Source organism: Cavia porcellus, unplaced genomic scaffold, assembly GCF_034190915.1.
Source record: "Cavia porcellus strain 051 isolate PalLab524CR breed Dunkin Hartley unplaced genomic scaffold, mCavPor4.1 scaffold_3, whole genome shotgun sequence".
Lineage (NCBI taxonomy): Eukaryota > Metazoa > Chordata > Mammalia > Rodentia > Caviidae > Cavia > Cavia porcellus.
Genome location: NW_026947486.1, coordinates 43,566,854 through 43,593,754, shown reverse-complemented (window position 1 = coordinate 43,593,754; position 26,901 = coordinate 43,566,854). Strand labels below are relative to the sequence as shown.

At 36.5% G+C, this 26,901-nt stretch overlaps 1 protein-coding gene across 1 annotated transcript; it reads right to left on the bottom strand.

Moving 5' to 3' along the window:
- Nucleotides 1-1,395: 1,395 nt before the first annotated feature.
- Nucleotides 1,396-6,027, bottom strand: Pbdc1 (polysaccharide biosynthesis domain containing 1). The gene is made up of 6 exons (XM_003470977.4): nt 5,824-6,027; nt 5,664-5,729; nt 4,392-4,451; nt 3,715-3,855; nt 2,701-2,812; nt 1,396-2,397 (listed from the first exon to the last, which is right to left on the bottom strand). The coding sequence occupies exons 1-6, from the start codon at nt 5,851-5,853 to the stop codon at nt 2,186-2,188; spliced, it is 621 nt and encodes a 206-aa protein (XP_003471025.2). The 5' UTR covers nt 5,854-6,027; the 3' UTR covers nt 1,396-2,185.
- Between the last annotated feature and the right edge of the window lie 20,874 nt (nt 6,028-26,901).

Genomic DNA, 26,901 nt, shown 5'->3' with positions numbered 1-26,901 from the left:
AATCAGTGGCTTTGAACAACACTCATTTATCTCATAACCCTGTGGGTCAGGAGCTACGACCTAGTTGCTCCTCTGCTCAGGGCCTCACAGGGCTGAAATCAGTGTCAATCTCATCTAAGACTCAATGAATTCTCTATGAATTCAATGGCTGCTGGCAGAATTCAGTTGTTTGCAATGAAGAAGTCAAATCCCATTCTTTTTTGGCTGGATGCCAACCAGGGAACAATCTCAGCAACTTGGTGGAGGTACATGTGTGAGTCCTTGCCATATGCCCACCTCCTCCCACAACACGGCTGTTTATTTCCATAAGGCCAACTTATTCTTATTGTGCTGATTGTGTCTTTTACGGACTCACCTGCTTAGGTCACTCTGCCCAGGATCATCTCCCTTTTAAGTAACTCAGGTTCAAACAATCTACTACATTTCACAGGACGAAATCCCTTCATACTGTCAAGACTAGTCCACAGTGAATGGCGAGAAATGATACAGGCTTGCATGTCAAGGGAATATTGTGGCCATTGTCAGACTTGCTTATGGCATTAGAATACCATTATGCACACTCCTGTCCCACTACCCACTTCTTGGACAGATGTGTCTTTACAGTGGTCTTTCAACTTCATGTCTCATGTTCTTTGTTAAAACTAATCAGAGGGAAGTCATTAAGTCTGTTATCCTGCTGGAGTACAACCTGTAAAAGGCTATTGGAAGCACAATTTTGTGGCAAATAAATCTTTGTTCTTCCTCACCTTGAAACAGTGTGTATGGATAGACATGTTCATGGGTACTTAAAAGTATTAAGGAGTAGAGAAAATTAACAAAAGAAGTTCTTAAAAACAAAGTCTACCTAGTATGAAGTACTTGACATTCTTCTAACTCCTCAGAAACATACCTTTTTTAAAAATAAAATTTCTAACAAATGTGTTAAATACTTTTAAGAATTTGCCAAAGACGACTCACAGAGAAAGCTGTTTTGAACACAATGTGTCTCCAGTTTAGCTCTTACCTAGAATATAATTCAAATGCTTTTAAGTTTGTTTTTCTCCTATGTCCACTGAAGAAAAAAAAAAAGTCCTATTCCCCATTTCTTTGCTCCAGGAAATCTTTTCTTAAATGATCATCTTGTGTTTCGACTTGTAAGAGTACTAACTGTATATAGTAGAAACATTGTGCTTTCCTCTAATTTTGGAAGTCAAGTCCAGTATGTCCACGGGGATCCATGCAAACCTTTATATACATATAAAGGTATGAGAAGCATGCAGTCTGAAAAGCCAGATGAGGAAACACTCTCCCCACATATAAAACACATGCTTATTTTTGGACTCTGACATTTTAAAATGTTGTGGTACCATAAAAATATATATGTTATCATCCACAGCAATATAAAAGGGAAACCACTGGAAGACTTTATATTTTATTTATTATTTTCTAGCTTTGAGAGAACAACTTCGTTATCAAAATAGAAGTACTGAAATAGGTCCAGGTCTTGCTCTTTCTACCATGAGGAGGGCTGCTTTCACTATTCTGACTGGTTCAGGCTACTACTGTTCTCATAGAGTACTTTTCAGGTCTTTTTCAGATATAGGAAAAGAAATTAGAAAGCTGTAATCACTCTAAGGGTGAAAATCAATTCCTATATAAGAACTTCTAATCCTAGGATCAAGTACAACTTGACAAGTTGAGAGAACTTCACTATAGCAAATAGTAAGAAGAATTAAGAAACATGAAGCAATCGTTTTACATGACATGGTAGAAACATTATATACCTGAAAAAAATTTGAAGTGTCTAATAATTGTAAATGTTTTAGAAGTCACAGATATAGATAATCATAAGAGCCAAGAGAAATTTATTTACAAAACTTCTTCCTTGGCCAGCAGTTGTTAAGTCAAGAAATCACAAATCAAGAAAACAATTAACTAGGACCTGACTAGTAGTCTTTAAGTCAGTTCACACAAGGGAATAACCAGAGCAGCTCCTCATTATTAGGCTAGATAGATTTCCTAATAGTGTCTTTCAACTGACAGTGATATACATTTAGCCAAAGGGGTCCGTGCAAGTAGCACCATGGCACTTACAGCCTCATTTGAGTCTCAGTCTCCAGAGTTCTATTCACTGTCTACCTTACACAGATGCTTCACAGCTTTGGTTGACATGTCATCTTTGTCTTTTTCTCTTCCTTTGTCAGTTTTATTTTTCTTCTTCTCTGGTGACTCCTTCTTCTCCTCTACTCTGTGCTCTTTTCTCTACTTTGTCTTCTTCTTCACTGTCGGCTCCTTTCTTTCCTTCCTCCTCACCTCCAGTTTTCACTCCTTCTTTGTCATGATCACGGATATAAACTGCTTTGTTATAACCTTCTCGGTTCCTAGCAATTTCAATGGCAAAAAACTGTATCCTGGGGGCTGGAAAGTGAACATAATTGATTATAGTATTACTCCAGTAATTTCCTAAACCTACCAGAAATGTATAAACAAGCTGCACTAATATGCAAACCATTCAAATATAATCACATAAGCCTCAGAATGTGAATTCTAATCTCACATTAATGATAATGAAAATATCTATCATATAGGTACTTTTGAGGAACAAGATCTTTAAAGATACTAATAGCCAATCTAACTATGCATTTCACTAATTCCTCAGTAAAATCATAAGCCTCACTCACTGTCCATATACACAATCAACTTCAGAGGCAAGAAACTCACCAAAGATAGTATTTTCCTCTGTGTAGCCCTGAGAACAATCTAGTCGCAGTAAAGTACCATAGTTGTAGTCTTCTACAATCCCACCAAACTTCAAGCAGAATGGTCTCCATTTCTACAAAGGCAAAATATATATATATATAGTTCAGCTGACAAATATAACAAGCTGAGGTTCTCAGACCAGAAGAGGGTCTTTCATTTCCCCAGTAAGAAAAATAATCATCACTGAGGTACTGAGGTAACAGCTAATTTCTCACTGAAACTAGTATGAAGTTTCTATGCTATATTTAATCTGAAAAAAAGGATACAAATCTTTTACAACAGAATCAAAATTTCAAAACCAGATTTTGTCTGTTTTGTTTCAATGTTTCAGGCCAAACTGGTTGTACATCCTCACTAAAGCATAAATCAGACAAAGAAAACAAGAATTTTGCATGAACTCATGAAGTTAGATCTTAAAGGCCATTCAGTACCAGCAGTTTACCAAAGATCAGTAACAGCTTGCTAGGAGACAAAAACTGATATCCTTTTTTAGCCAAGGGCCCACTTTCAGAGAAATAAATTTCCCTGACTATTAAGATTATCAGCTCTTTGCAATATTATAATATCATCACATAAACAATGAGAAACACAAGCTTCCCAGTGATCCTTGGCAAGACTGATCTCGTGAACTTAAACCCGAAGAAACAAACTACCTTCTTATGTGCTGGCTACCATTCCCCAAATATAAGCTTTCTGAATTAATTATCTATGTAAATAAATGGATTCCTCCTCCCCTTTTGAAAAGGCAGTGTGAGTCAGGATTCAAAGTGTCCAAGTCCAAAGGAAAAAATTAGACTGAATAACATAAAACATCCATAAAACCAGAAATGATTCATTTCATAAAATATTTGATTATAACTATAAAAAGGCCTGGTTATTTATATATTTTCCTTAAAACACTTTTCAAAAGAGTATTAAAACATACAATCAAAAATTAATGATCAGATGCCAGATAATGTTTGAGAGTATTCTTACTTCTTTAGCCAATTCTGACTTGAGTTCTTCTGGGTCCAAAACATCTATCTTGAGTTTCTCAAAATGCTCCCTGAATTCAGAGTAGATTTGATCATCCACTTTGGTGAGTTTCAGGAATTGTGGGTCAACTGATGAAATCAGCTGCCAAAGAGAAAAATCCCACATTGATGCTTGCCTTTTCTTTTCTACACTTCTACTCCTCACTCCCACTCACCAAAATCCCCTATGGTTCTCAAGGCTGAAGATTTCATTAGGACCTATTAACTGTCTATGCCTTGCATGAAATCATGACAAAGTTTTAAAAGGCTATATAATACATTACAATCCCTTCCACCAATTTGGGAATCAGATCAATTGGCCCTAGAACCAATAGCTGGGCTATTCCTCTCTATGGGTTGTTCCTTAAGTCAACAAACATTTATCAACTATCTATTATTTATACCTAGGCACTCTTTTTCCAGATAGCCATAAACACTGGGCAGAGAAATACAACTCTTTACTGTCAAAACAAATTCACTTCTAACCCCAAACTCAGCAAATATGATTTATAGAAACTAAAACTACCTCCAAAACATATATTGGAGCATGTTCAACTTGCTGACAACAGTTCTTATCAGAGCACCATACATTACAATCATATTTTCAATTCTGTTTAATGATGAAGACAAACAACTCACCTTGTAATACACTTCAGCATGCTGCATTGCTCTCATAGCCCAGGCCATCTCAATATCTGGCTGCAAAGGAGTGAGGAATACCAGGTCAGTAATCCCTCAATACTGCTACTGGGTAACAAACTAAGAAGTCTGTGGATGTCTAGTTAATGATCAAAAGTATTGCCAACATTGCTTTTACTGTCAAATGACAAAAACTGGACTAACAGACTTGGATAATATAGTAATTGTTTTTTCCTTAAGACAATCAAAAGAATATATTTACACAAACTAATAAATGTAATGAACCACTGGCTATCTTTCCCCAGTAACTAATCAAAGTGTGGGAGACTACATAAGGCAGCAGATAAATTGGCTTCTCAGAACTAAGTTAAATCATTGTAATAGTTAAGTAATATATCCACTTATACCACTTAGTTGTCAGAAGCACAAAGATAATGAAAAAGTTTTCACTTCTGTATGTAGACTGTTACAATTACTCAACTTCCCACCCTGTAACATCTAGAAATTAATCAGTCTCACAAAGCAGGCCTCCTTACAAGTAAGTCTTACCAAACCATCTACCACTTCTTTCAACTGGAATTTCCCACTACAACAGATAGATGGATCTACTTCACAGACTCCAGAAAAAGTTATTTGAATGTGTACCTCTATGCCTAGACCATGCACAAACTTCACCTACCTAACAATCCATGTCCTTTTTCCACTTACACTTTGAGCATCCAGTTCAACCTCCACTTCCTCAGTAAAGTCTAAGACTGCCTCCATCCTTAAAGGATCTTATGCCCTGACCCACTGATCAAGTACACATTACATTCTTATTTGACTGCTGCCACTATTCTCACCATCCTTTTTTTTCTCAAAAATACATCATATGCTTTCCCCATAAATGGATAAACCAGGGGCACTACAAATGGTAGCTGCACAACAGAATCATTCCGGAAACTTTAAAAAATACTGATTCTCGACTCCTATCTCCCAGACATTTTGATCTAAACATAAACATTCTCACATAAAGTGTAACCCTAACAGGCTTTAAAGTCTCCCCTTTGATTCTAAAGTGCAGCAAAGTTAGAAAACTATTTCCATGTTCACACTGATTAATCCTGCATTTGTCAATCAAGATCAATATGAACTGAAAGGAGGCACAGATCTAGGCGGATGTGCACGGCGTCTGCAGAACAAATCAGAGAAGGGACGAATAATTTAATAATAGGCCTTACAAAGCTCTCGGGTTAGCTCTGTGGTTGGGAGCTGTGGGTAAATCATACTCACATCGTTGCCGTAAGACTCCGCTGGGAGAGAAAGAGCATGTGCGACGGACACAACCTCCCCGGAAACCTGAGAAGAGGAAAAACAAGGGAACGGGGTGAAAATTCAAGGGTCTATATCCGCTCGACTTTTCTACTCGCCCAACTCCAGAGCAGCGCCTCACCGCTTCATCCATTCCACTCGTATCCTCCATGTTGCAGCCAAGAAAGTGTGACTTCACCTTCCCGGAGAGTCCCTCCCTTCTCCCTCAACTCCACTCCCCTCCCCCCTCCCCGCGTGGTCCTTCAGCCGTTGAACGAAACTGCAGAGGCTGGAGAGGGATGGAAGATGAGCGAGTCTCACTCCTCTGCGCCTGCGCTGTGCCCTCTACCCCGGAGGTCGTCGCTAGCCCCGCCTCACACCCTCCCAGTTTGGGCGTGGACTTCGAAGGCTGTTGGGGAATCTGGGTTTACCAACGGACTGTAAGGTACTGGTCTGCTCAGTAAATTTTCGTGGTGATGATGGGAAAAACCTGAATTAAAATAGTGCGTCTTGGGGCTGGAGATTTAGCTCAGCGGCATAAGCGCCTGCCTTACAAGCAGGCAGTCATGAGGTCGATCCCTGGTACCAATAAAAAAAAAAAAACGAAAAAGACCAAAAAAAAAAAAAATAGTGCGTCTTTTGTGCCCCCACTCGGTGGGCTTTGTGGCCAGCAGACACTCAGATTCATACTGTGCATTCATGCATATTTACACACACACACACACACACACACACACTCACACTGCAATACCCCAAAAGTGGGAAATAAATCTCAAACAAGCGTGGTGCTAGGGGGTGGAATGCAGAGATGTAGAATGCAATTCCTACTTTGAAAGAACTAGGTGCAATGAGGAAGTAAAGTGACTATCACAGCATAGAATCATACACTATAAAGCATGAATGGAGTTAGCTAAGCATAGTGGCTAGCACACTTCTGTAATCCCAGCACTGGAGAGGCTAAAGCAGGAAGGTCATTGTAAATTCAAGATCAGCCTGAGCTACAAAGTGAGTTCAATACCAGCCTGAACTGCATAGTGAGACCCTATGTCAGAAAAACAAAAAATGAACAGAGCATGAATGATGGATAACAACATATGCACAGGTACATTACTGATGAAATTAAGAACTGTGACACCCTGCTGGCTATGGCAAAAACAAGATAGCTGAAGCAAGATTGTAGTCAAGGATTTTGTATGGTGGCTATTAAGAGGCTGAGCACTTAAAAGCAGTGCTAAGCAACCTAAGTAAGGTCTTTAAATGGGCCTGTCTCATTTGCACACCTAAATTTTAAAATCACTTCTAACATAATGTGTAAAATTGAGGAAGACAAAACTGAAGACAGACCAACTTGATAGCAGGTGATAAAACTGAAGTTCTTAACAAGGTGAAATGAATTTTGAGAATGCGCTTGGAATGATTAGGACTTTTGGCTAATTAGAGCTGGCAGATAAAGGAAAGTTGGGATTCTAGTTTGACACCCAAGTTCAAAAATATGATTTGAGATCAAAAGTCATTTAGTGTAAAATACAGGAGGAGGAGGAATGAGTTTAAATTGAAGAGCTGAATTTGAAAAATGAATGGGGCATTCAATTCACAAGATGGAGGGAGACCTGAACACAGATACAAATTTTGAGAGCTGGCACTGCAGGTTTAGTTGTGCTTTCTCAATGAAACTAAAAAGAACTGTGAAGACACAAAGCAGCAGGGCGAGAATAGAACCATTTATGAACAAGAAAAGGGAGGGGAAAAAACAAACTAAAAGGAGTAAGAGTTAAGTTGTCAGTGAGACATCAGCAGAAGACAAGGCAGAGACTCACACATTCCAAAGGATAAAGGAATTTCCAGGGAGAAGATCCTAATACCATGAATACACTAAGCCCAAAATTATTGAGAGATCACTTACACACTTGACAAGAAAAGTTTTAGTGGAATGATGAGGACAGCAATCAGATGGCAGTGGGATTAAGAGATCATAAATGATAAGGAATCTATGATAGTCACCACAGAATGTTCTTCTAAAGAGTTGAAGCTAGAGAGAGACATTAGATGTAGGGGCATTTTCATTGTGTTAAAGAACAGATAACAAAAAAAATTTGCCATCTTAGCTAGTTTAAATGAATGATGCAGTATTGTTTCTTAATCATATTCACTTTTTTGTCTTGCAAAACTGAAACTCTCTGCTCATTAAATTATAATTCCTCAATTTCCCTCCCTCCCAACCTATGTGTCATGGTTTATGTCTGTGTCCCCCAGGCCTCATGAGTTTGAATTGTGCATGTTATTCATTCATGGTCTAGTGCTTGGATTGATGGTGTCAGTGCTCCACCCACAAAGGGGTGGAGCCAGAATGTGACGTAATGGCAGGAAGAAAGTGTGTCTTGCTTTTTGCTGGTTCCTGTTTGCTATTTGCAGCTGCCATGAACTGCGGCCCAGCCATGCCCGCCTGCCTTGGAGCCCACTGAGTGTGGACTGAAACCTCCAAAAAGATAAACCTTTCCTTTCCCAACTTTGGACTTCAGGTATTTTGTCTCAGCGACGAGTAAAAAGTAACTAAGACAGAAATTGGTACCGAGAGTGGGGTAATTGCTGTTATGTTGCCTGGCCGTGTGACTTGAGAGCCTTAAAAATTAATTTAAAAATATTTGAGAGACTGGCCAAAGAGACAGCCCCTGCGTGCTGTATTTTGGAGACTCTGGTCGGAACTGGTGCTGATGAAAATGCTGCCAGTTAAGATTAAGCTTGGGACACTTCTGTTGGGAAAGACTGCAGTGGCTGCTGGAGTCCAGGTAGTATAGTGTGCTTTAGATGAAAGCTGGTCTTCTTGTTTATATTTAGAGATATTACCTGGGTGGCAGAAGAATTTCAGTGCAGTCTCCTTTTGGGATGGTAGCATGGTTACTTTAGAGAACCTTTAACCAGATGTATTTGAAATTTAGAGCAAAGCGCCAGTAGAGTAATTTAAAACACTTGGCCAAGAAGAAGGCTCTATTAGAACTGTGGGTTGTAAAGATGAAACAGAGAACATGGTTGTTTAAAAGAATAGGATAATAGAAAAATCAAGAGTACATTTGAATTGCAGGAGATCCTTATATTTTAGTCTTGCCATGCCGTGTTAAAGTTAATGGGAAGCAAGGACTGTGATTGCAATTGTTCTTTTAGTGTGATTTTTATGTTTTTTATGTTTGTAACCCAGTTGATTTGTCAAAGTACTGTGTTTTAATGTTGAATCCTGGTCACCCTTTAAATGTTTTGTTTTTGACGCAGGAATTAAGTGTAAAAAAAATTGTGAATATATGTAATTCTTTTATTAATGTAACAAATCTGCCACTAAGGACTATAGTTTAAGGTAATGCATGTGGTTACTAAGTTGACCAGGGGTGGATTGTTATGGTTTGAAAACTGGTGGTCAACTTAACACCAGCTGGATTATATCAGTGTGCATTGAGAGAAGATGCTCCACCTGAGGAGGGTTGCCAGGATAAATAGGTGGAGAAGAAGGGAGGTGTTGAGAGGGATTGAAGCATTAAGGAGGCATTGTGGGTTCTCCTACGAGTTGCTGTCTGAGCTGTTGGTTCTCCTGGAGAAGCTTTGGTCCTCACATTGAGCATTGCTTCCTGGCTCCGGAAGGGAAGACATGTGGTGCTTGGTCTCCAGGATGAACTCATCACGCTGCTTCCTGGCACGTACCCGACTGTGCTTGTGGTTGGAGGAGCTCGGGGCCTCCGTGTTGCTGAGGACAGCTGTGGTGTCTTTCAGGCTAGCCCTGCTGTTTGTTGTGAGTGTGACTTCTCGGCTCCAGCATAGAACCCTCGTCCCCTTAGCACAGCTCCTTCATTCTGCTGGCATAGACTTTCTGGCTTCCACCGCTGATCCTTGGGTCTTTCTGGCACACATCTGTAAAAGAGACTAGTGTGAGTCCTTCTTGTGGGCTCTGGACCTCCAGTTGGACTCAAGGGAGGCATTGTCCTGAGTTCTGGATTTTTATCTGGACTCATGTGGGACATGTACTTTGGGGTTTAGACCCTTGATTAAATAATCTATGTCTTTGGTGTTGTGGATAAATTTCCTGCATTTTCCAGTGTTAACCATTATAAAAATATTATGTCCATTATAAAAATAATATAAACTCCATGTCCTGATCTGAATTGTTCTCTATGTACAACCCCTGACTACAACACCATGGTAGTCACCATTCTATTTTCTGTTTCCATTCATTTGCTTGTGTTAAATACTATTTAGAAATGAAATCATAAAGTTTTTACCCTTTTGTTACTGGCTTATTTCAGTGTAATGTGCTTCAGGTTCATCCATACTTTAGCATGACTCCCTTGTATTTTAAATTGCAATAATATTCCATAGAATGTAAATACCACATCATCCTTATCCATTTATTCATCAATAAATGTTCAATTATGACTTCGAGGCTTTTGGATTTTTCTTTTTTGGTACTTGGAATTAAACTCAGAACCTTACACTTGCAAAACAGGCATGGTGCCACTAAGCTACATCCCCATCCCTTAATTATTTTGGATATTGTTGCAGTTGATACATTGTGTCAACTTGAGAAGTTTCGAAATTTAACTAAGGCTCCTCAGGGAGCCAGAATTCTTACTTTTTAACCATACTAAGACTGTGCAATAGTAGGGCATGAAGATGGTGTGAGTGCTACATCTACCTAAGGGACATAGCCTGATTACAATATAAGGGCGGAAAGAAGGCTTGCTCTTTCCCACCTTTTGTTCTTGTTGCTTTGCAGTCTTCTGCCACTTTAAACTGTTGCCCCTCTGCCATGTACCACCCTGCCTTGGAGCCAGGTGATGATATACTGAAACCTCCACAAACTGTGAGCTAAATAAACCTTTCCTTCCTTAATATTTGGTGTCAGGTATTTTGTCCCATCAATGAGAGAAAAGTAACCAAGACAGATATATACCCAGAAGTGGGATTGCTGGATCAAATGGTGAAAGACATGGTTAATGAATCACAATTTTTAAAAAACTGAGGGGCCACAGTAGGATTTTAAGTTATTTTAGGTTTAGAAAAGCAAAAGTTTACTAAGGAATTGGCCTTATAAAAGAAACTGTCCTCTTAGGAAAGCTGTGCAAAACTGAATGAAGAGAGGCATTAAAAGCATAAAACTGAAAATGAGAAAACCCAAAATATGTAATCGCTATTGTAAAAAAGAAAGTGCTCTAAAGGATATAACTGCATTTTTGTTTAAGTGTATTGGATTGATTCTCATATTACTAAGTTTTTGTTGGATAGTTGAACAGAACTTTTTGCAGTCTCACTGTTTGAATGTCCACTTTGTATGCTTCACTTTTGTAACTTGAACTACTGTTTCTAAAAGGGAAATATGTAGTTATCAACTAGTGAATTCTTACTGTTTTTATGAAATTATGTATTATTTCTACCCTTTTTCTGTTTTTTTCCTTTAAATAAAAAATATATTAAAAAATAGAATTGAAAATGATGTCTCTAAAAGTGTTGTTTCCTCCATAAAGTATAAGAGGAGAGATAACAGCAAAAAAAATTGTATCAACAATACCAAAGTTTTATTAAAGGTAAGAAAAGAAACAGCCTCTGCAGCATGAGTTTGGGTCAAGTAAAAGTAGGAAAAGAAGCACACCCTACAGTGTTAATGATGAGCCACTATGCGAGAGAGAACAGAGTAACTAATGTATGAAAGTTTTATTTTGCAAAAAATGTCTTTAGGCATTTTGAATAATATCTCAGAGGAGTGGAAGCGCCAATCTTACAGGGATACAGGAGAAACTTTTCAGGAAACAGTCAAATGTGGAGGACATAATTATGTAAGAATAGGCATCTATACCTAACCCAGGGACCAAAATGTGAATTGATTACTACATGAATGCTGAATGTTGGTGAATGCAGAGCCACAGCCATGTCATTGGAAAGGATGACATGGAGGAGTAGACTCAAGCTAGTGGCCAAGGATTTGCACATAACAAGTAAATGTGAATTTATTACAGAGGCTCAACTGACCTTTTATCCAAGAAAACAGATGATTTGCTAAATTGGATAATTTGCAATTTTGCTGCCTTTATGTTTAAAAAGTCCAATTATAACATATGTATGATACGTGAGTGTGATTGTTTTTAATATTTAAAATAAGATAATTGCTCACTACCCAAAAACTCTCAGATTTACGTATTTACAAAAACCAGGAGTCCAGTTTTTTTTTCCCTAATATCTGCTTCTGTCCCCAAAACTGTAAGACAAAAAATTGATTGCTAGACTTTTTCACTGCCAGGCAAGGGAAGTATCCCAGGACGAGTTACTAAACTAGTTGTTTTCCTTCTTATTTATATCTGTTCTATCAGATGTACTCACAGTAATTGACTAAAATAAGGCTGAAAACTGGGTGAGTTAGTGCACACATGTAGTCCCAGCTAGTAGAGAGGCTGAGGCATGCGAACTGTATGAGCACATGAATTCAAGCCTGGGCAACATGGTGAGAATCTGTTCCTATATCGATTCATAAAACCAACATGGTACTGACAGGAAAAAGCCTGATGATCAGTAGAGCAAATTAGAAGATACAGAAACACTCAGTCACCTTATCTTTGACAAAGGGGCCAAAGATGTTCAATGGAAGAAAGATACACTCACTAAGAAATCGTACTGGAAAAACTGGATTTCTACATGCTAAAGACTGAAACTAGCCCCATGTCTATCACCGTCCAATAAACTAAAGTCAAAATAGGTCAAAGATCTTAATATGATAACAGAAAAACTAAATCTACTGGAAGATAAACTAGGTAGAAATCTTCAAGACATTGGTGTAGGCAGAGATTTCATGAAAAAAACATATTTCATGGGAAATAAATCAAAGAATCAACAACTAGCATCTCATACTATTAAAATGTTTTTTCACAACAAAAGAAATCACAAACAGAATGAAAGACAACCCACAGAGAACTAATTTCAGCCAATTGTGCCTCAAAGGACTTTTCTCTAGAACATATAAATAATTAAAAAAAAAAGACCCAAAATTCAAACACCCAATCCAAAAGTGGGCATCTGAGATAAATAAGAACTTCTCAGATGACATACAAATGGCAAATAAATGTATGAAAAATTTTTCAACATCATTGGTTATTCAATAGGTGCAAATTAAACAACACTGAAATGCCACCTCACTCCAGAAACAATGACTAGCATCAAGAAATCAACCAATACCAAAAGCTGGAAGAGCTTTGGGGGAGAAGGAACCCTTCTCCATTGTTTTTGGGAATGTAGACTGGTGCAACTACTGTGGACATCAGTGTGGAGATTCATCAAAAAAACTAGGAATTATGGTCCCATTCAATCCAGATATTCCCCTTTAAGGCATATTCACAGAAGTAATAAAAAAAACAGAGATATAAGTGCACCCATGATTATAGCAGCACAATTTTTAATTGCTAAATCTTGGAAACAAATGCCAATCAACCAAGGAATGGATAAAAAAAAAAGTGGTCCTCCAAAGAATAGAGTACTATTCAGCCATAAAAATAGATAAACTTTAAACTATTATAAATGAAAAGATACAACTTGTGACCATATTCATAGGTGAATTAAATCACACTTATATGTGTAAGCATTATAGTGTCTAGCTGGCATAACAAACAAAGAGTACATAAGATCCAAAGTGTACAACAGATATTGTGAAATGGGAAGAAATTGTTCAAAAGGAAAGAAGAACTGAGATGCAGGAAAAGGAAAAGAAAAGAAAGAAAAAGTGAAACATAGTTATGCTACTAGTTTCTCTGAGTTTTTTGAAAAGAAATGTTTGTGCTGATTTTGTTTGGAGAATTTTCTATACCCATATCTTTTTCTCTGAGTAAATAGTTTGAAGTTAACAATACATAGTGTATTAACCATTGTTATTCTATTTTGTTTTTCAACATTGTTTTATTTTTTCCATAAAATAAAAAAAGGAAAAAGAAAAAGAGAACTCAAAGCTTTACTCTCTTTAATAATCAACATTAATTTACTCATGAGGGCTCAACCCTCATGGCCTGATCACCTTCCAGTGGACCCAGCTTTCACCATTATTGCATTGGGAACTGAGCTTCCAACACATGCTCCTTTGGAGGCATACGTTTAGAATACCAGCATATAAGCTATCCTGTAGGCATAAAAGCTATCGTGTTGGATTCCTGAAGTGAATACACCATAAATTAAAGTTAGAAGCTTTTTATACCTTCATCTCAAAATTCTAGCAAATGGTATCTTTGACATAATATTGCCCATAGACAAAGATAGAAAATATTCATTGTGTTCTATCTGCTCAATATGCATCAGGTGACAGTCAAAATGTCCTATACCAGATTGTGAGTTAGTATTGAAGATGAAGTGTGTGCGATTGAAGATACTTAGGAAAAAGACACCTCTCTAAGCACATGTGATCTGGAATCAGCTTTACTTAAAGTCACTTCTTTGGAAGATAGCACCCTTACCCTCAAAGTAACATTAACTTTTATTTCATAGGCACTTGAGTTCTATTATCTATTCAGATAGGTTTATTAAGTATACTTAGTTTGGGTTTTATCATTTTGAAAGTGAAAATTATAGTGACACATATTTTAAATAGTTGTTTTATTAATTAGATTATATTAGTGAACATGAACTCTTAGAATAAGTCCTGAGACATAGTATATACAGTTCTTGTCACCCCTATTTACTAAAGGAAAAACTTGAATCAGGCAGTAAATTGGTGTGGGGAGCAGGTGAAGCTGAAAGTTGACCACAAGTGCAAGGCTGGGGCATGGCTTTCCCAAGAACAAAGAATGCCCAGGGCAAGCCATGGGAAGAAGCCACTTCACCCCAGAGGCCAGCTAGCCTCAAGACCACCTGAACAGTGGGGTTGCTAGGACAACAGTGTATAAAGTGACATTAAGTTGCTAAAATGTATAAATAAGTGTCCCTGCTGTGAGTGGCTAGTTCCTTTCCTCCTATCCAGATAGTAAGAGCTCCACCTGACCCCAGCTTTGTCTCTTCTTTATTTGCTCATCCTCTCATTCTCCTTCACTCAATGAATCTCGACTGCTACATGGGTTATGACATATGACACAAGATGATGATGGAACACTTCTCATTTACATGCAACTAGGGGGAGATGTGCACTGATATAGATCAATATTCATCATTGGAGTGTACCAATATTGGCTTCATCAGGTTTAAAGATTGGGACATTGAAACAAACCTTATTCTCTCAGGGCTGTGAGAAAGGGCTGTGAGAAAGCCCTTCTCCAAAGAAAAAAAAGAAAGATGTACTGATTTCATTAGTGGTGTAATTATGGGACAAACAAATTCTAAAGAAACACAGATGAACATAGAAGTGCTTGTTGTATGCTTGATTCCAATATTTACATTTCTTTTGTGGATTTTAATTACAAAGTAACAATGATTATAAGCTTGTTGAAATAGCCACAAGGAAATTGGCACAGAGCAATATTTTAAAATCAAGTCTAGAACAAGAAAAAGATGGCAGAATAATAAAAACCTGATAGAGTTTAAGCTCTCTGTCTTTACTCAATTAGGAAAAAGGGGATGGTGATAACTCTTACTCACAAGAGGAAAGCTTTGCTGTGAATTGCATTTTACAATGCCTGATAGTCTTAACTACAAGTGGTGATTTCTATCCTTTATGTTCACAAAAACTTTCTACGTTACCAGCTACCACCCTCTATGGTCCTGCTGTCCCATTTTCCTGGGGTTTTATAAAGCTCCTAACACAACAGATTATGGCCCCAGGTGATAAGAAAGAAATAGCTAAAGCGTGTTTAAATTTGGGGTAATTTGTGGTAGATAGGAAAATTTTTGAATTGTGCACAGATCAGGCCTTTTGCAATGCTGCTCAGAACTTAGCTAGTACAAAATGTATAATAATCTGAGTGGGAGCCTTTGCTGCTACAGACAGTCAATTTGCTTCTGACATGCAAATATCCGATCAAAGAATAACAGCCACAAAGGCATGGAGGGGACTTCCTTCACCAGGTCAAACATCCATTGATTTGACTTCTAGTCATCAGGGGTCTGAATAAACCACTTTAGGAGTCTACAGTTTGCTTATTACAAGCTAGTGAGAAAATTATATGTGAAATAGGTTAACAAGTTAACAGTTAAACTATCGGCTTTTAAAAATGCAAATTAAAGGTGTAAGGCACTAAGAACTTCTCTGGGATGGCCTTATCTGGCCTGGCTTGGTAAGGCAGGACCTGCAACATGAAGATGACATTTGCAGCCCTGTCTCCCACATGATATGAAATAAACTCTATTGGGATATGCCAAGCCTTTTAATGGCTGACCCACTGGTGGTGCTACAGCACTTGGCCAGTACAAAACACAATTGTAATAGGGACCTTAACACCCCACTGTCACAGAGAGATAGAACAACTAGACAAAAAAACAAACAAGAAATAAAAGAACTGAATCATACCTGTGAGCAAATGGGCTTAGTGGATGTTTAAAGAATGTTCCACAAACCACATCAAAATATATATTCTTCTCAGCTAAACATGGGAAATTCTCCAAAATAGGCCATATATTAACCCATAAAATATTCTTAAGTAAATGCAAAAGGATTGAAATTATCCCATGCATAATATATGACCACAGCAAACTGAAATTGGAAAACAATGGCAAAATAAATGGCAAAATCTGCATAAATACATGGAAATTAAATTAAAAACTTCTGAACAATCAGTGGGTTACAGGTGAAATAAAACAAGAAAAAATACTTAAAATTCAATGAAAATACAAATACAACATACTGTAACCTGTGGGATGCAATGAAAGCAGTTCTAAGAAGGAAATACATAGCAATAAATTGTCACATAAAAATGGAATGAGCACAATTATACAAACTAATACTACATCGCAAGATTTAGAAAAAGAACAGCAAGTCAAGGCCAAAGCTCATAGAAGAGAGGAAATGATAAATATCAGAGGAGAAATTAATGCAATTGAAAGTAAAAAAGAATACAAAGAATTAATGAATCAAAGAGCTGGTTTTTTGACAGAATAAAAAAATTGATAAACCTCTCATAAACTTTATCAAGAAAATAAAGAAAAAACTAATTCATGCAATAAGGACTGAAAATAAGGAAATTACTACCCATCCCATGGGAATTCAAAAGATAATGAACACCTATTTTGAAAATCAAATAGGGTGGAAAACACAGAGGAAATGGACAGTTTTTTTGGGAAACCCTGCATTTGGTCATCATCTTATGTTAATAAGACAACAGGCATCTTAATGTTAAATTTCTATTTAGTAGTTAAGTTTCTATCTTTCCTCACCTAGCCTATCACATCTCCCTGTGGTTCGGCCTTTACAGTGATTTATGGGCCCGTGTGCAGGAGAATCAAGTTACTCTATAGCCCCCAGCCTCATTAGAACTTCCTGCTGTTGCTAAATTACCTACTGATGTGTCAAAATCCAGCCCCTTCCCCAATAACCTATATATATTCGTTACTCTTTCTTTGAATAAATGAGACTTGGTCAGAATCTTGTCTTGTCTCCATTCTTCGCGTCTCTTGTCTCTGTGGACTTACCTTCAAGCCAGAAACATATGAACTACCAACGCTCAATCAAGATACAGCAATTTTGAATAACATAATATCAGCTAACAAAATTGAAAACATGATTTAAAACTTACTACAAAGAAAAGTTCAGGTCCTGATCTACTCAGGCTGAATTTGATTAGAAATTGAAAGAAGATTCGATGCCAATACTTCTGAAACTTCAATGAAATTGAAAGAGTATCAATATTCCCTAACTCCTTCCTGGAGGCAAGTATCACTGTTACCAAAACCAGAGGAAGACCCAACCAAATAGGAGAGCTATAGGCCAGCCTCACTAATGAACACTGACACAAATATTCTCAACATAATCCTGGCAAATAGAATGCAGTAAATCAGCAAGAAGATTATACATCACAATGAAGTGGGATTTATTCCAGGTATGCAAGGATGGTTTCACATACACACATCAATAAATGTGGTACCTCACATCAATAGATCCAAAAATAAAAATCACACAATCATCTCAATAGATGCAGAAAAATCTTTTGAGTAAGTCCAAGATGTGTTCATCATAAAAAAAAACCCTATAAAAACTCAGAATAGATGGTATTTACCTCAATCTCATAATGGTCATTGATGATAAACCAACAGCCAACATTTTAATAAATGGACAAAAACTGGAAGCTTTCACTTTAAGTAAGGAATAAGACAAGAGTGTCCACTATCATCATTCCTATTCAATATTTCTGTAAATATTAGCCAGAGCAATTAAACAACAGAAAGAAATAAAAGGAATGAAATAGGAAAAGAAGAAGTTAAATTACCATTATTTGCAAATGATGTGATACTTTACATAAAAGGCCCCAACACTCAATTAAAAGACAACTAGTGGCAATAAATAAACCTAGCAGCACAGCTGGATACAAAGTCAACACTCAAAAGTCACTAGCATTTCTGTAGAGAAACAAAAAGCTCCATGAGAGAGCTTTTTGGAAATACCGCCTTTCACAATAGCATCTAAAAAGATTAAATACTTTGCAAGCAACCTAACCAAGAATGTAAAATAGCTATATGCTGAAAATTATACTACTCCTAAAAGGGAGATTGAAGAGGATATTAGAAAATGGAAGGATATTCCTCACTCTTGGCTAGGAAGAATTAACATTGTGAAAATGGCCATAACTGTTCCCAAACTGTTATACAGATTTAATGCAATTCCAATCAAAATACCATTAACATACCTTAAAGTTCTAGAGAAAATATTCCTAAAATTCACTTGGAAACAGAAGAAATCTAGAATAGCAAAGGTAATTCTGGGCAACAAGGACAAGACAGGAGGTTTCTCAATTCCAGACTTTAAACTATACCATAAAGCCACAGTGATAAAATCAGCATGATACTGCTAAAGACATAGACCTAAGGATCATTAGGACAGATTAGAAGATGCAAATACAACTACAAATACACTCAGCCACGTTATATTTGACAAAGGGGCTAAACATGTTCCCTGGATAGTCTCTATAATAAATGGTGTTGGAAAAATTGGCTTCCCACATGCCAAAGACTGAAACTAGACCCATGCCTGTTAACATGCACTAAATGAAAGTGAAAATGGATCAAGGACCTAAATATTAAAAGAGAAACACTGAATCTACTGAAAGACAAGGTAGGTTGAAATATTGGAGACATAGGGATAGGCAGAGAAGCCATGAACAAAACACAAGCCACATGGGAAATACTCAAGACTCAACAACTGGGATCTCATATTAATAAAATGATTTGTACTTCAAAGCAAATTACTAACAAAGTGAAAAGAAAACCCACATAAATGGGAAACAATTTTTGTTGACAATCCCTCAGACAAAGGACTTATATCCAGAACATACAAAGAAATGAAAAACATCATGCCACCTAAATTCAAAGACCCTCACCAAAAAGAGGCATCTTAGATAAATATACATTTCTCAAATGAAGACATACAAGTGGCAAATAAATATACAAAGAAATGTTCGACATCACTGGTCATTATAGAAATGCAAATTAAAACAGCATTGAAATTTCATCTCACTCCAAAAAGAATGGTTGCCATCAAGAAATCAACTGATAACAAATGTTGGCGAGGCTGCAGGAAAAAAGTAACACTTCTCCACTATTGGTGGAAGTGCAGACTGGTGTGGCCACTATGGAAATCAATATGGAGATTTCTGCACAAACTAGGATTGGAAGTTCCATTCAATCCAGCTTTTCTCCTCCTGACTATTTTTTCAGAAAAACTGAAAAGGTCATGTTCCAGTAACATATGTGCATCCATGTTTATAGCAGCACAATTTGTAAATAGGCAAAATGTCCATCAACTGCAGAGTGGATCAAAAAGATGTGATATTTTATACAATGGAATATTATTCAGCTATTAAAAAGATGTCCTTGAGGTCTTTATAGGTAAATAGAGGCAACCTGAGACTATCCTCCTTAGTGAAATAAACAAGAGTCACATTAGGAAATATAATGTTCTCTCTAGTTTAAAAAATAATAAAAACTGAAAGAGTAATGAGATCCAAAATGTATAATACATATTATAAAATTGAAAGTGAAGGAAAGTGTTCTAAATGATGCAACTGTATGCATAAGTATGTAAGATAGATGACCACACTACTAAATATTTGTTGGATTATTGAACAGAATGGTTTACACTGTCATTGTTTGAATGTCTATCTACTTTATATACTTTGAGTTTGTAACTTGAACAAGCATTACTAAGATGACAAAAAGTAACATATCAATTAGCATTTTCTTTCTGTTAATTTTGTTTGAATTCAGACTTCTGGGAGAACATGGTGGACAAATAACAGCAGCCATTGAGATTACCAGTTTAGAATCCAGGAGCGGTGCCGGGTAAGGAGTCCTATGCAAGGGGAGATGTATGCTGCTGACCCAGGAATGAACTAAGCTGAGAGAAACCATCTGGAAATGCAATCCTGATGGTATAACAGGAACAGATAAAATCTCAGTGCGAAAGCTGGATCCCACACCATTGGAAGCCACAATTTGAATTTCCTGCTGCCTATACAATGTCCCAATCCGCACGGCAGGGAGAGAGATCTGCGAAAGCTCTGAGAGCTGGAATCAGCGAACTAAATGGCATTGAGAGCGGGACTGGCAGGGAGCCCTGCATTGACCTGCGGTGAGTGAGAGAAATGGGTCCCTTTCATAGACTAGGAGGCTCCAACAGAGGACATTCTGGGAATGAGCAGACTAGCCGGAACAGGGTCCTACAGTGACTTTAGTCACATATGCCCCTCTCAAGCGGAAGGGGTGGGGAACGCTTGGCCTGGTGACGCTGCAGACTAAGATCCAGTACGCTAGCCCAAATCAGGTCCCTGCGCCTGGCGGTGCATCCTAGCAGTGAAGCATTCAGTAGGTTGACCTGGAGGGGTGGGCCCAGCAGAGGCTGCCCAGGTCTGTGTCTCCCTAGTACACTGCAGTGGGTGGGCTAGCCGGTGAATTCAAAGAAACTGTAACAGACAAAGAAAAAAAAAAAAAAAAAAACTGGGCCTCCTACATATGCTTGTATGGAACGAACAAAAAGTACCGAAAAGGGAGCAACAAGAAAGGGTCCTCAGTCCCCAATCCTGAGAACACTGATGCAGGAAAGGTAAATGCAAAAGAGAATGAAGACAGAAAACATGCAATATCAGACACGGCACCTATAGACATAAAGCGGTATCTCTGGAGCCTCATAGACGAGTTCAAAAATGAAGTATTTAATGAAATAAAGCAAGAAATAAGTAGAATAGTTAGAGAAATGCTAAGCACCACCCAAGAAAAAATAAATGGTAGCATGGAAGAACAAAAAAAAAGGGGGGGGGGGGAGAATTGTTTGATGGAGAAAATAGAGAAAACATAGAATACATGAAGCAGGTTCAAAGAGATTACCAGGAAACTAAAAACTCTATTGAAAGCTGGCAAAAGAGCTTGAAAGAAACTAAGGATAGATTATCAGGACTGGAGGTCAGATTTGTAAGGTGGGAGCATGAAATGAAAAACTTCTTAAAAATAACAAGAAAACAAACAGCAATAATACAAAGACTAGAAGATGATAAGAGGATCTATAACTTAAGAATTAAGAACATAAAAGAAGTAGGGACTCAAACAAATGAAATAAAAAAGCTATTCACAGAAATAATCCAGGAGAATTTCCCTAATTTAGCAAAAGGTAAAGATACTCAGATGTATGAGGCATACAGGACCCCAGCCACCTACAATCCAAACAGAGCTACACCCAGGCATAATAATCAAAATTCCAGAAATCCAATATAAGAACAGAATATTAAAAGCCATCAAAGACAAGAAACAGATCACTTACAAGGGAACACCCATCCGAATTACAGCAGACGTCTCAGCACAAACCATCAAATCACGAAGAGCATGGGGTGAAATAATTCAAGCTTTGAAAGATAATAACCTCCAGCCAAGATTGATATATCCTGCACAACTGTCCCTAGAAATTGATGGAAAAACAAGGTGCTTCTAGGATAAAGAGGAACTAGGGGAATTTGCAGCCACCAATTCAACTCTTCAGAGATTACTGCAGGATATTCTAAAAATGAAAAATACCAAGATTCCAGAAACAGTGGCAGAGAGGCCACAATGAATGGAGCAGAAAGTGAAATGAAGAGGACAAACAGACAACTAATGACAGAAAAAGAGCTCAACAGAAATGAGGCAGAGAAGGTTGGATGGTAGGAACAGCCATTTTGGAGAAAACAAGACATCATAATAGGTAGTGCTGATTTAATATCCTCTTGTTTTGAAGTCCAATCAAGCTTTCGTTCTTCTGTCTCCATCGGTTTTAACGTGTTATATCTTATTGGATTTTATTATATGTGATAATATAAACAAAAACTTTTATACACAAGGAGATTATACAGAAACCATTGTTCATTTTCTGTTAGTTGATTCTAAATACCCTGTAATACTGTCATTCTCTTGAACGGTTTTACATTGTCTTGATATGTTTGATGCTACAGTATACGAAGTTATACCCAAAGATTTTAAGGGAAGAGACACTATGGTAACTACTATTATGTCGAGATTATCTTGTGGTGAAACACTATTTTGCTTAAATGACTATGTTTTGACCTGCGCTGTTTGGTTGTTATGCCCTCTTTTTTATCTCAATCTCCTTTTTATTATCTAGTTTTTCATTTTTATCCTTTTAATTAAGGGAAAAATAAATAAAAAATAGCAGGATATATTATAGTAACCCACTTTGATTTCCTATTAACTTGATTTGAAACTCTGTATTGCTCTCCCCATCTTGTTTTGACTGATTTTCATCTATTGTGTTATGCTTGATAGTTCCAAGTTTGAAAGTATAGGCAACAACTATGAAGACAATAAGATTCATTGTGACGCCCATTCTGGTTGACTATTATCTTCTTTTGAAGTTCCCTAATGTCTCCAATGTTTTGGTTTTATTGGTCTTATTCTTTAGTGTTTTGCACAATTTTATTATAACTGATGATATAGGCAATTCTTTTTAAGATAATAATAGGCATTATGGTAACCATTGTTGATCATCTTGTTTTGTTTTTACATTATGTATTATGTCCATCCTTTTGATTTGACTGACTCTGTCCTGGTATGTCACATTTGGTTTTACTTTCTTCAAAAAAAAAAAAAGGTAATAAGAACTGTGGGAGCAATAAAACCCAAAATGTGTAGTTGTCATTGTACAAAAGAAAGGAAAAGAAAGTTCTCTAAAAGATATAACTGCATATATATTTAAGTGTATAAGATAGATAACCATATTACTGAGTTTTGTTGGATCATTGAAAAAAACTGTTTGCAGTCTCACTGTTTGAAAGTCCCTTCTATATACTTTAATTTTGTAACTTCAACAACTATTTCTAAGATGACAATATGTATTTAACTAGTGATTTCCTACTGTTTATTTTTTCTGAAATTCTGTATAACTTGTATCCTTTTTCTGTTTTTTTTTCTTTTTTCTCCTTAAATAAAATTAAAAGTAAATTTTGTTTGAATTCTATTTTAGTCTACCTTTTTATTCTATTTTGTTTTTCTTTCTCTTAAAATCATTAAAAATTTTAAAAAAATAAAAATTTAAAAAAAATTGAGCACCCACAATTTAAATTTCAAAAACAAATGTGAGTTCACCTCATAACAGATTTCACTTGACAGTATATACAATTTAAATTTTTTTTCAATTCTAATAAAGATGAAACTACCACTTCTAAAAGGTGATACAAGCAGATAAAGACTAAACATATTCCTTTGGATGGATCTTTATACAGGACAATAAAAGCACTAAGTCCAGTGCCAATTTGAAGTCAATGATATATTTATTTTTTAGGAAATGCTAAGTAGTGTATTTGGGTGATAAAGCATTCTGTCCAGCTGTATCATGGACTCAAACCCAGAGAAGGAGTTGACTCTACCTCTCAAGAAGCTGATGTTCAGCACTACAATTTTGATGCTTCAGAGACCATTTCACAACTGATAGAAAAGAATGAAGCTAAAACCAACCTCAGTTGACCCAGGATGCCCAGAAGATGGTAAGAAAAAGCAAAACCAATAATCTAAATAGTTGGTAAGGGTATATAGAGATAATCAAGCTGAAAGTTACATGTATGAGAGAGACATTGATGTTAGTAGTATTCTTAAGATAAAATAAAAAATAAATGTTAATTGTAGATAAGATTTTGTCTTTTCCAAATTCTTTTTACAAATGATCTCTATTAATGAACCTACAACAATTCCAATTGTAAATTTATAGTTATCAAACTTAAAGCTGTAAGTTATTATACTGCAATTTGGTTAAAAAGTATATTTGAGAGCATTGATTATTTCAGATGTCTGTGCACCTGTTTGTACATTTATAAGTGGTTGTTGGGAGTCAGTTGAGCTAATGATCACTCACACACATGGAACCAAAAGAACAAATGCCCATACAGGAGCACATAAAGTGGCATGGAGCATCTGAGAAACATGCTGAGGACATGGCTGCTGGGGGTGAATACTTGTTCCGGCCCCGAGAACACATGGTGTAAAAATCCAGCTAGTTCAGCAAAGGTGCATGAAACAAGTTTATAAATCGCCTCCAGGAAATTTAGAGAGTTTTTTCAGACACCTACAAGATGTGTGCTTGTTTCTCTCTCTCTATTTCAATCTATACAGAACTTCTACCCATTTTTTTATTTTAAAAAGATTAAGATAAAAAAGGACATAACAAAACAGATCAGAACAGAACAACTTAAGCAACATAGTGTTTCACCACAAGACAACACAACATAACAGTAGCTACCATAGTTACTTTTTCCTTGAAATATTTGAGTATACCTTCACACACTATAGTATCAAATATAACAAAATAGTATAAAACCATTCAAGAGAATCAAAGTATTACAGGGCATTCAGAACCACCTAACAAAATGAACAATGGTTACTATATTATCTCCTTGCCCATAAGATATTTTGTTTATACACCCACACATAGTAAAATCCAATAAAATACAACATGATAAGACTGATGGACACAAAAGAACAAAAGCTTGATGGGACTTCAAAAAAAGATGATATTAAATCATCACTAGCTATTATAATGTCTTGTTTTCTTCAAAATAGCTGTTCATATCATGACAGAAAATAAAATCAAACAACCCAGAATAAAACAATTCCAACTAATGAATGAAAACATTATAAGGCTTCAAAATAATATAATGGGGAATCATGATTACCATATACTTTTATGTATTGTTACCATTTCTTACACTAGGAATACTGTATGGTATTTATACATGTGAGTTTGATTTATTTCACTTATGAGTATGGTATCAAGCTGCATTCGTTTATTTATAAATATATGTGATCATTTTATATAGCTGAGTAGTACTCCATTGTATAAAAACACCACAACATTTTTATCCATTCCTCAGTTGATGGAAACTTAGGTTGTTTCCAAGATCTAGCTATTACAATTTGTACTGCTATAAACATGAGTACACATATAGCACTGTGGTATAATGCTTCCAGTTCTTTTGGGAATATGCCTAGAAGTGGAATAGCTGGGTCAAATGGATCTTCCAGTCCCAGCTTTCTGAGAAATCTCCAGACTGACTTCCACAATGGTTGCACCAGTCTACACTCCCTCCAACAGTGCAGGACAGTTCCTTTTTCCCCACAGCCTCTCCAGCATTTGTTGTTGGTAGTTTTCTTGATCCTGGCCATTCTTTCTGGAGTGAGATGGAATCTCAATGTGGTCAGAACTTCTACCCATGTTTGTCCATTTGTCTGTTATGTGAACAGCTGTTTGATTTTATTTTATTTCATTTTTAGCTCCACATCTTTTTTCGCTTTTTCTTTTGCAATTTTGTGTCATATGTTCAAAGTTTAATTTAAGTCATGCTGAGTTAAAAATCATGCTTGCACCTAGATTCTCAGCTAGTCAAAATGATGTCTAAATTGGTTATGTGAATGTAACATGTATTATTGTTTATTATGACTTGCGAACCTCTCATTGTTCATAAATAATGTGTTCAATGTTATATTGGCTTTTTCATAAGTCATCAAAAAATTATTGTTAAGATAATTATATAACCCCTTAGGGTAAGCATAGATTGGACAGGACTCCAATTAATGAATAATAAAGCATATGCCTAGTAACATTTAACCAGTTCTTGTTCAGTGTTCAAAGGCCCCATTGACCTTCATAGGTTTATGAGACACACCTCAACTAAAGTCATAAAAATACATTATTGTAGTATGTTCACCTTGGTCACCTTCAAAACATCAAATTTCCTGGGCTATAAGAGTTTTTATTTATATACTTCCATATCAAATTTTGATATGGCTATGACAAATTGTTATTGTCAATTTCATGATGTATTAAATGTATTTATGCCTCCAGATATAAAGGTCATTCAAAATGTAGAAGAAAAATTATTTATGATGATGAAACTTTGTTTCAAGAAAAAAAAGACTTTTGTTTCAGTGTCAGACCTCTGCCTTGAACAAAATTTATGAGATGCACATTTCACCAAAGGTCATCATGTTAAGTTAAAGCTTCTTATGTATTACATAGGGAGGATTGACCAAAAGGGGGGATCTTATGTAAAAATGCAAATTCAAGTGTGTTATGAAATTTTATCATGATTGTCAAGCTATAATATTAGGTATGGTTTTGATTTTTAATTTTCTGTGTAAAATATATAATAGTTTGTTAATATTCTATCTGTGTTCAAATGGTAAAACATCCATGGTTAGAAAATAATGGTTATATTTTATGTTCTAAATTGCTTGATGTTTAGATAAGATAGTAATGTTAAGCTTACTGTCTCTACTTCACTGTACTGTTATCAGTCTTTTCTTCTGGGTGTTCAACAATTGAGGTTTAGAGACCAAAATTAGAGGCACAGGTGGATTAAAAGGTTACCCAGTATTTTGGCTCTTACCCTCGGAGGTCAATGAAGACTCAGGATATTAGAGGACCTCTGCTTTATCATACTGTATTCAGTGTGTCCCTGGTCTTCTGATCAATGAGGTTGTGAGAGCACAGAGTAAAATGATCATTGGTGTGTGGTGTGCCTACGGAGAATCACCAAGAGAAAAAGATCTCTCAAGTTTTCATGGAAAGCAACTTGGTCAAGCAGTGGCCATGACTCATCCA